This window comes from Leptidea sinapis, chromosome 31, assembly GCF_905404315.1.
Source record: "Leptidea sinapis chromosome 31, ilLepSina1.1, whole genome shotgun sequence".
Classification (NCBI taxonomy): Eukaryota; Metazoa; Arthropoda; class Insecta; order Lepidoptera; family Pieridae; genus Leptidea; species Leptidea sinapis.
Genome location: NC_066295.1, coordinates 1,277,456 through 1,289,034, shown reverse-complemented (window position 1 = coordinate 1,289,034; position 11,579 = coordinate 1,277,456). Strand labels below are relative to the sequence as shown.

Sequence of the window (11,579 nt, the reverse complement as noted above, 5' to 3'; positions counted from 1 at the left end):
AGGTGAAAGTCATGCTCGTCTCTTTACTTTTCTCATTAAAAAAATTGTCAGATAGCCAAGTTTAATCAAATGTTTGTAAAATAAGGTAACGAAAATAATTCATCAAATGATAATCTGATCCAGTGATTAATGGGTAAACAGACTATAAAAGTCTTCAAGGTAGAAAGCTATAATTATACTAGGCTGGCCACACTGAAGCACATAAGAAGATTTGGCTGTACATACATGATAGACAAAACGTGTAAATATACAAAAGTGAAAAAGTCTTTGAGTTAATTTCTCACGGCCTTACAAATAAAATTCACATAAAGTTATAACTAAGCATAAACCAAGGATATGTAAAATGTTTACAAATATATATTTTGCTTACGAATGGTTTGTTCGGACGTATAACGTTTCCCTAGTTTATTTGCAAGGCAGCTTGTCATTCGGAAAACTTCAGAATTATCATTATATTTGCAGTGTTGTCAAGGATATTGTAAACATTTTGCATTTTCTCTGTTTATCATCAGTTATAACTTTATACCAAGTTTATCTGTAAAGCCGTCAGAGCTTAGACTGTCCTAGGATTGCGTACGCCAGTGTTGCTGCCTTTGATGTGAATTGCAGGAATTTGTTATTTCTATGAACTATTATATAGTATATTGTACAGAGGAGCAATAACTGCACGGCATCCCGCCCCACGCTTAATTTGGACTTTTCCTTCCTGCTTGGCACAGCCGCTCTATGGAATCAATTACCGGCTGCACTTTTCCCGAACCGATACGACTTACGGCCGTTCCCAATATACTATCTACAGATATATATCTAACTTCTACTGTCAGTAATTAGCTTTCAATAATCTGAAGCTGTCCCAATATACCCGATAAATCATTCTTATCGCCTCATATTGGGACGCGTGAATTGCAATTTCCATACAAACTTCTATCGCTGGTGAGCTATACGTCGTCCCATTGACAGACAGCGTAAGGATAATGTGAGTTACCGTCGATAAGTTTATTGCACAGAAAAGTCGACGATAGTTACGATTTTTATCTCAAGTAGGACACAACCGGAGATAGACTGAATATTGGGAACGGCCGTTAGGGACCTTCAAGCCGAAGCTGGCTCTAAAGAATACTCGCAACTTAAAGGTGACATCGCATATATATTTTTGGTGATTCGGATGTCCATGGGCGGTTGCCTCACCACTTTCTAACACGTGAGCCCCTTGCCCTCTTACATAAAAGAAAATGGTAGAAGTACAGTTCAGACAAATAACTGTTCAGTGAGCTCTGTTTTCCTTTGGCGTAAAGAAGTTGAGCGAGCCAGATGGCATTTCTCCCATCGTGCTCAGAACGTGTGCCCCTGAGTTAACGCCCGCCAGTGCAAACGCGTTTATACCGGCACTCATACTCAAAAGGCGTAGTTCCGGCCGGACTCCTGGGTGTCAACCAACGTCCATCGGATCCCAAAATAGGAGACTGTTCGGATTCGGCCATAAGTCAGGCATACAACTATTATTTCCCTGCTCTCCTAAATCAAGGAAAACATAATTAAACAAATAAAATTTGAAAACAAAATTTTATGAACGACCTCTGGCGTTCCGTGCCAGTGCTCTCCCAACTGAGCTAACCGTTCGAGTGACGTATCGTCATAAAATCTTGTATGCTTTGTTCAAACTCTGATCAACTCTCTGTTGCTTACTTTTTTCAAGTTTTATTTTTGTATTAATCCTAGAAGTAAGGGTTATCACTTTAAAAACATAACAATTTGTTAACATAATTAAACTACCCACAGTTCGGCGAAGTCCAAGCTCAGTAATTCCTGTGTTTCAGTGTTAAAAGAGTATTATAGCTATTTATGCTTAAATTTTTATTAGGCGCTATTTTGTGCCGCCAAACAGTAGGTAGTAGTGTGCAAGCATCTACTGAGACTATATTATCTATATATATATAAATGAATTGCTGTTCGTTAGTCTCGCTAAAACTCGAGAACGGCTGGACCGATTTGGCTAATTATGGTCTTGAATTATTTGTGGAAGTCCAGAGAAGGTTTAAAAGGTGAATAAATAGGAAAATGCTGCTAAATTAAATAAAAACAACAAATTTGTTTTTCCTTTCATGTGTCCATACATAATTTCTATGGGAGAATTTATTGACGCACGGTTTGACAGTTCTGCTGTGAAACAATTTCATTACGACAGCAGGGTGCATATTTTACGAAGTACTATTTGATGTTATGATATATTATTGACAAATTCATATAAAAACATTATTTTTTTTATTATATACAGAACAACGTCGGTCGGGTCAGCTAGTATCTTATATAAAAAATTATTTGCTTTTCAAGAATATTCCGAGCGGCTCTGTTTTTCTGAGGGTATGGCGTATCTCTTTTATCAGATGAACATCGTGGTCCGTTTGTCATTTGTTATAAAATATTGATCATATATTTATAAGTGTATCAATTGTCTTATTACAACTACGTAACCCTAATATATGATGATAAAGGCGAGTGTACAGTATAAAATAGCTTCATTGGTATGCAACTGTGTCACACCAGTAGACACTAACAATAACATCCTTCGATAGAAAGTATGTTACAACTGTAACGTTGGACAATAAATTTCTGCAATCGATACGTGGAATACTGTTTTTGAAGTTTTATCCAATATTGTCTCGCACCTCATCTCAAATATCCTTTCCTTAACGATTTGTTATGTTTTTTAAAGTCATAACCCTCACTTCTAGGATTAATACACAAATAAAATTTGAAAAACAAAATTTTATGAACGATGCGGGACTCGAACCCACGACCTCCGGCGTTCCGTGCCGGTGCTCTAAACCACTGAGCTAACCGTTATCGACTGTAAAGTAGATCCTGTAGATGAAGCCACAACCTGAGAGTTGAACAAAGCAAACAGAATTTTGTAACGAGGCGGTACTCGAACGGTTGTTAAAAAGTCGTTGTTGCAGTGAATGTAATAGGAAATGATATGATTTTTAATAAACAAGTGCGTATATAGGTAGCTGAACTATCAAACTACTAAAATAAGTTTTAGGGTAGGTAGCGGATTTAGACAGTGAGTGCTATTTGTTTACGTTGGAGTTTTTTCAGTAACACTGTCCCTTTCAGTATATCCCTTGCTAACTGCAGAAGAATCAATGGATCATTTTCTTCTTCTCCCATTACCTTATTGTAATAAACCCTCAACAAAAAGACATTCATAAATAATATAAGATACAAAAAATAATAATTGTAATCTTAAAACTTTTTGGGAGCCGTCGTTAGTAAAATTGTAAAAATGGGACCCTTACAGTAGATACCTTTCGGTTTTGTTTTGGTGTCTGTTTGTTTCTTATTATTTTATGTATAAATAATTGATATCATCAATGTGGCTATATATTATAATAAATATTAAATATTTTTTTTTAAATAAATGACACATTATCTACCTAAGTTCAATGCAGTTTTACTACTCTATAGCTTTTACTACATGAACTCATGGATGAATCGTAATTTAGGCATAAATCACAGTGTACGGTAAAAAATCATATCTGATGAATTAAATGTATTTTTTCTATACAAATACGAAGCAATTAGCGAGTTATAGTTATCTCTTTTTCGCTTGCGATAATTGCATTTACTATCCTTCTTTGACGTGTAATCGTAATGTAGTGTGCTATTGCAATGTTAAATTATTCATGTGTGTGTTAGTGTATCATTTTCAAACACCGAATGTTGTCTACGTAACCTTTCTATACTTTTAAATATCATTGTTGCGAATATGTAGATATTTTTGAGTAAAAAAAATTAGTAATCTAAAAAATTAGGTTCCGAATTAGTAATCTCCATAAATTATATAAGTACCTACCTACAAAATTTTTCTCCGAAACATATAATTATTCCGCTGCACGTTATTGTATAAGTATCTATTGTTCCGATCGGCTCATTAGTTTTCGCCGTATAACCGAAGATTAATCGGCTCTCCATTTATTAGTAGGTATGGATAGATATATAGTTTATTCGACACTGTAGTTGGCTACGCTTCTGTGATTCTTCTGGTTACTAGAGAGTTTATTCCATTAAAATATTGCAATACAGTATGAAGAAAATGTTATATCTTGTGAGTCCGACTAGCCTTGCCTAGCTTGACTCGTTTTTACTTTCATCATCATCATCAAAAAGCGCGTATACTTTCCTTAAAGGCCGCAACGCTCTTGTGATTCCTCTGGTGTTACAAGAGAACGTGGGCGGCGGTGATCACTTAACACCAGGTGACCCGTACGCTCGTTTGTCCTCCTATTCCATAAAAAAAAAATCTGCCGAAAGACGTCCACTGCTGCACAAAGGCCTCCCTCAAAGATTTCCACGACGATCGGTGCTGCGCTGCCCTCATCCAACGGGTTCCGGCGATCTTGACAGATCGTCGGTCCATCTAGTGGAGGGGCCTACCAACACTGCGTCTTCCGGTACGTGGTCGCCATTCGAGGACTTTACTGCCCCAACAGCCATCTGTCCGTCGAACTATGTTTATTAATTTCTAAGAATTTAAACGAAACTAATTAGCTCCCAAAATAATAGTGGTTCAAAGATAAAGATATCAGAAATAATTAGTTTATCAAATTGGTGTTAGTTATAATGATTTTCTTGCTAAACGTTTTTGACGTAAACGTAAAATTTAACGTTTCTGTTGAGCGAGTCAGGTAATTCACTGCTATTTTTTTTTAATTTTCATCACTTTCGTCATAGTTATGAAATTACCCAGGTTGGGTTAGGTTAGAAATTATTATCACTAAATTAGTGTCCTATAAACTTTGATAAGTAATTGATTCTCTTACAATTCCCACACCAAATTTTTAACACGAGAGTATACAAAAATTGTTTGTTGACAGAAAAACTGAACCAGACCGTGAAATTGGACGCGTCGACCGTGGAGATTGAGGAGAGAGGGGTCAAACTACGGCTGACCGTGGTCGACACCCCGGGCTACGGGGACGCCATCGACAACACCGACTGCTTTAAGGTGAGCTCTAGTTTTATATATTTATATACACTCATAGGCAAAATTAACCGCCCACCTTGTATTTCTTTCAATTTGCAGAGATTGTCAAACTTAGACCACATTTAATGATAGGTAGGTTAAAAACTATTTTACCACCCCAAAACCGTTATGGAGCCTCCTAGGTAATCCACTGTTTCCGTTATAACGCATTGAGCAAACCGTTCATTTTGACGCTTGTAGACACGTTGACGTCCTGGACCTCTTAAGGCCATTCTGCTCTCATCTGAGAAGAGTACGTCCGTCAATACCTCCATAGTACAGTCAGCAAATTCTCGCGCATAACCAAGTATAGCTCTACGATGTTGTGCGAGCAGCTGTGGGACGCGAACTGGACGAAAAGCCCTCAGATTTCCTACGTTCGCTTACACTGACATTTCTTACCTCAAAAATAGCTTCATGAGCTTCAATAGCGGTCGAAAAGCGATTTCTCAATACCTTGCTGACAACGAAACGGTAATCTCGTGTTGAAATGCATCGATATCGACCTTGACCTGGCATGCGGGTGTATAGGCCCTTCTCCCGAAATCGTCTGATGGCATCTCGTACCGTAGTTCGAGGTACAACGAGTGTACGACCGATGAAACGTTGGCTGTACCCAGCTTCAGCCAATGCCACTGCCCTGTTTACACTAGTTGCATCGAATGGCTTTTTTTTTCAGTGAAACAATGTCCGTCCAAATAATGAGCAAGCACAAAAATATCAAATTATAGTAGATTGTTAACCAAGGGTCGAAAGAATCAATTCCCGAGGTATTTGGACGCCCGAGCGCAGCAAGGGCGGCTATAGTCCGAGTAGGAAATGATTCTTTTACCCGTGTTAAGCACTTTACTTTTCATTTCGAATATGAGGAAAATAAAACTAGTTGTTTATCTAAACTATTTATTGTTATTAAATCATAATATTAGTAGTACCTATTTAAAATTAATTGTCAAATTAGGACAATTTATGACGACTTTTTAAATTTTAAATATCTCTAACTCTCCGCGTAATTGTTGCAGCTTATTCCGCTCAAAGAATTAGCGCTTTGGTCACACTGGCTGTTTAGAAAGTCACATGGCCGCAGCTTTTTTTTTAATTAGTTTTTTTTTACAGAAAACTCGTCACAGCTGAAAGCAGTTCTATTGTTGAAGTTCATTCCGGCCCTTAGGTGGAAAGTAATTTGTATGAGTTTTTCCCTCTATGGAGGGAAGCAGCATTTTCCACCCAATAATCAGATCAAAACAACATTACTTTCCGAGTATGAGATATGAAAAATAATATTCGCACACTAAGGCAGTACAGAACAGGAAATGTTAACACAGTAACACAACTGCAATGATGTCAAACAACAATTGAATTCCAAAGACCCTTCGGTGACACAAAGTTAGGAAACGAAATGAGTGTATACGTGTTTAATTTATTGCTAGAGTACCCACTTGATAAAAAACCAAACAGTTGATAAGACATGTTAACGTTAACAAACAGGGTGACGAATCATAACGGGTTAATTGTGCCTGTATATAATTAGGTTCTACCAGCGATTTCTCCCGATTTAAATTTCATATCGCGCCCCGTGGTAATCTAACACAATAAACAACAGTAAATGTAACTTATACTGATAAAATACGATTATATAGCTTACCTACTGGAGAAGTTTTAAAATGACATACATACCCCCTTACATACTTCTACCCACCTTTCCCCCCAGTCTAGGGATGATTTCTGGTACATAAACTATCATATATCCATTCCAGGATCTTAAACTATCTTCATACCAATTTTTATGTAAGAAAAGCTAACCGGCAGATAGAAAAAAATATTTTAGTATTTATACGGAGATATTTTTTACCGACTTTAAAGAATGATGACTCTTACGGCCGTTTCCAATATACTATCTACAGATAGAGATAAATTACTACCTTCTACTGTAAGTAATTAGCTGTCAATAATCTGAAGCTGTCCCAATATACCCGATAAGTCATTCTTATCGCCTTATATTGGGACGCGTGAATTGCAATTTCCATATAAACTTCTATCGCTGGTAAGCTATACGTCCACCCATTGACATACAGCGTGTACAGATAAGGTGAATTACCTTCGATAAGTTTATTGGGACAGAAAAGTCAACGATAGTTATGATTTTTATTTCAAGTAGGCCACAACCGGAGATAGACTGAATATTGGAAACGGCCGTTAGTGACTAGTGATCCCGAGACCTCTTAGCTACGCTCCCGGATTGTGCCAGCGTTTGTTTGATGAATGTTCCCGAGTCTTGTATTTATATTGATATATGTATATTTAGGTATTTTATAGATATTAGGCATATTATCATATTATGTTTGGGGCTAGATAATTAGTGAGAGTGCTTTGATTATATTAATAGATATCAAATAAGAAAGAAGGTGATAGTATTATTATAAGTGCCAATTGCGAGACGACTGTCGCTTATATACTCATACCTACAAGCATCCTACTAATATTATAAATATGAAAGTTTGTATGTCTGGATGTATGTTTGAACGTCTTTAACGCAAAATCTACTGAATAGATTTTGATGAAACTTTACAATAATATAGCTTACACACCAGAATAACAAATAGGCTATAATTTATAAAACTATAGTGTGAATTATACAAAATATAAAAGAAGTGTGATTGTTACTAATGAATACAACTAGCGCCATCTTTTATCAACTAGCAAGCAAAAGATCAAAACAATTTATATGGCAAAACAACGTTTGCCGGGTCAGCTAGTACATAATATATTACAACACTAGGAACTATTGCAACGATCCGGACAGACAAGCGTGTGATAGATAACGGCAGTACGAATAAATTAAAATACTAATAGTGACATACGATGTCTATACCTATGTATTTTATTTAAAAAAAAAAAGAACGGAAGTAGTTTTATACATGCTGAAGAAAATATGTAATATTTTGACTGATATAGTTGCAGATTGTGGACGAGTGAAGAGTGTCCGCGGTTAAATAGGTATAATGAAGGAATAAACCATTTTTATCTACACCCATGCTTTAAATCCTCTATTAAAGATTCTGAAACAGTTAGCTTATTGGCAACATTAAAACACCCAATGTCCTAATAACCATTACATCATCCAAACGAGTGTTGTAATGTTGTACTGAATTTCATAATAACACTCCTTTGTTTTTTTCGATCCCTTCATGCGCAGAGTATCAACAGACAACCACATTCTTATTGCTCGATGCGTGGTATCTGTATTTGAAATTCTCAAATCGCGTTTTTTCACATTTTAGTTTACGCGTGTTCCACACAACCAGAACGTCACGCGCCGTAAAAAAAAGCAGGTTATTCCGTATTCGAATCCCCGCCATTTTTCTTCGATATTTTTATTGTTTTGTTTAAAAAAATAGCGATTCATTTTAAACGCTAGAACAGAACATAATATTCGAGTGAATTTTAATTATTGAACTATACAAAATCCATAAACCATCTAGGATAAATTTCGCATCGAATGGTGGTAGATTCATTGATTCTGCAATCGTACATATGCATATTTTACTGAAACTGGAAAGGCAGAGTAAACTACCTACTGCACTTTTATTAGCGTGCGTCTGACCGAAAGCAAAGTTATCATCCCATGCGCATTTGTCATTTAACTTCTGTTTTGTTTTTAACACTACCGTCGCATGACTGAATACTTTGCAGTGGTGGGGCCCTTATGCTACTTAAAGATTTCTCAAAAAAGAAAAAAATGTTTGCATAAAATTAAAAGAAATTGTTATTCATCGTAATTATCTATCTGTCTCTTTTCCATTTTTTAGTTTTAATGAAATGATTTTATTTGAAAAAAAAAGAATTTTTTTTGAATTTTATCATTTCTGAAAAAAAAATGAAGAGTTTTTATTAATTTTTGCTTACGCACGTCGGGTCTCTGATATATAATTGTAAGACGTATATGGCAGATACGGCGGTAGCTACGCCCCTGATGATGATATGTTTTTGTTGAACTTTTGCAATGAAAACATCATTTTTCCTAACAACAGGGTGAAATATAATATAAAATACTTAACAAAATGCATTTTAATTTATAAAAATATGATGAATAACATTTATGGCCGTTTAAGACGCATATCATTCATTTTAAAAACATGTCGGTGACGAGACGTTGAATGGTTTTTCCCTTCCAAATGTTACAAATATTGAAACCATAAGTCTACTTTACTTTAATTCCATAGACAATGTTGGTTCTCTCTAATCTGCCTCCTGACAACTTCACCTCCTCTTTGTTTCTGTAAGTTGTCAAACGAGTCAAAATCAAAGTATACTTACAAGACAAATTGATAGCTTCCGTCTCACTCACACGAGAAAAAGAAAAACTTATGCGAGTCGTATGTAAAAAAATGAGATAGAGTGATTAGATTTTTTGTTTCGCCATGCGTGCTGGTTTTTTCAAGGTCAGCACACCGGGTGTGCGAAACAAACTTGACAGCGCTGCACAGAAAACTTGTGAAACGTGTGAAATATCCACTATTTATTCAACATCAGTGACAATTTTAAGTAGAATCGAAGGAAATATTGTGCGATGTTGTGTTTTACAATGTACAAGTGATAGTGAAAGAACACTTATGTTATATTATGTACCTATTGTACCTATATATATATATAGGATATTATCTGTCTCATGTTGGCCACCCAAACCGATGTCTAGTTACTATACTTGGTCTATGTGTTTAACACAAACGATCAGCAAGATCTTCAACAGTTGACCAGTATGATTGCCTTCAAATACCATATTCGTACATTGCATTAAATAATAAAGGGAAGTAATTGTAAATTCTAATAAAGCACTGATTGTGACGACGCCGTTTTATTCTACGACCTAAAACAAAATAGCTGAATACGCCTAGACAGCCGAGAGTTTCAACCCAAAAAGGATGATGACTGTTATGTACATGGTGCATTGGTGACCAGTCAACTTACTCTTAACCATTTCTTTGATCTCTTCAGCGTCGACTCTGAAACCCTCATGCAGCACAACGCATGCTACCGGCAGGTCTCCATGCTCTAGATGCGGTATGCCGGTAACAGCCACTTCAAATACTCCAGGATGCTTCTGAATAACTCCTTCTATTTTTACTGGAGATATCTACGAGAGAAATTTCGAATATTACTATCCGTAATAAATTGACCTACATTCCGAACAAAAGTACTTGTACTATAATATATTCTTTGACAAAAGACTTTAAATAAAAAAAAATGACACGTCAACTCAAATTCAAAAGTTATAAATTCCAATTCAAATGGTCGATAAATGACGCTTATATATGTCAAAGGTTTAACCATCTATTACGACTTTTGAAGTCAGTCAAAAAAAATTTTTGTTGTAAAAAAAATGAAAGTCCGTGTACGGGCCAACGCACGTACATTTGTTATTTCAGTACTTTTCCGCCACATGCATTAATTTAGGCCATTTAGACAGTTAGTTCGTCAATGGTAGGTAATCAATCACGCCGCGCGTAACTCATTTACATATCATTTTGCAATTTATCAGTTTATTTTATCTTTTTATCAATATATAATTTTTACAACTATCAAAGACTTTTACTTCTCTCAGACTTATCATTAAAAGTGTTACTCATACATCTTTTTGGTCCTTCGAAAGGACCTCGCCAGTGACTTAATATACACTATATTCGGTGTACGTGAATCTTGTGTTACAAGTGAGGATTTACACTGCAGTTATCGGAGCAAAAATCAATATCAATCAGATTGTATTATATAGCGAGATATTATTTAATCAAACAAAAAATCCCCTGAGATAATAATAATAAAAAATCTTAGTTGTTTATTCACATGAATAATATTCATAATTATAGTTATTAAAGTACTTTCATTTATAATTTATTGACGTATACTTGTAAGTGAACAGATAATAAGAGAACAGTTTATGTTTCATTATTAATTAATAATTTCTATAGATTATATTAATAGCACAAATAAATTATTAAAAGGCATGCGACTGAGACACTTCGTAGATTTCTGTCTCTTATTTCAACTAATATAACTTTCTTGTTAGTAAACCGTTTAGAATGAACCAAGGTTTAGAACATTACGAGGAGTATGCCACGGTGAAAACCGCATTAACTTGGTACTGCCGTATTGATATTAGCGACCTTAGCAAAAGAGACAAAATTCTAGAAACAGTTTTTTAGCTACATTTTCGAACTCACACACTTCAAACCGTAAGAGGAAGAAGAAGGTGTGTCAATATGTTATCTGAAGTCAACGGTGTTTTGTCACTTTTTTTTATGGAATCGGAGGACAAACGAGCGTACGGGTCACCTGGTGTTAAGTGATCACCGCCGCCCACATTCTCTTGCAACACCAGAGGAATCACAAGAGCGTTGCCGGCCCTTAAGGAAGGTGTACGCGCTTTTTTTGAAGGTACCAATGTCGTATCGTCCCGGAAACACCGCACAAGGAAACTCATTCCACAGCGTTGTAGTACGCAGAAGAAAGCTCCTTGAAAACCGCACTGTGGAGGATCGCCACACATCCAGATGGTGGG

At 35.9% G+C, this 11,579-nt stretch overlaps 1 protein-coding gene across 1 annotated transcript in view; it reads left to right on the top strand.

Moving 5' to 3' along the window:
* The window catches only part of LOC126974203 (septin-1), a 34,350-nt gene that overhangs the window by 3,014 nt on the left and 19,757 nt on the right, over positions 1–11,579 (top strand). The window contains exon 3 of the mRNA XM_050821656.1: positions 4,878–5,008. Within this exon, the coding sequence (XP_050677613.1) occupies positions 4,878–5,008 (131 nt within the window). The remainder of the gene's footprint in view (positions 1–4,877; positions 5,009–11,579) is intronic.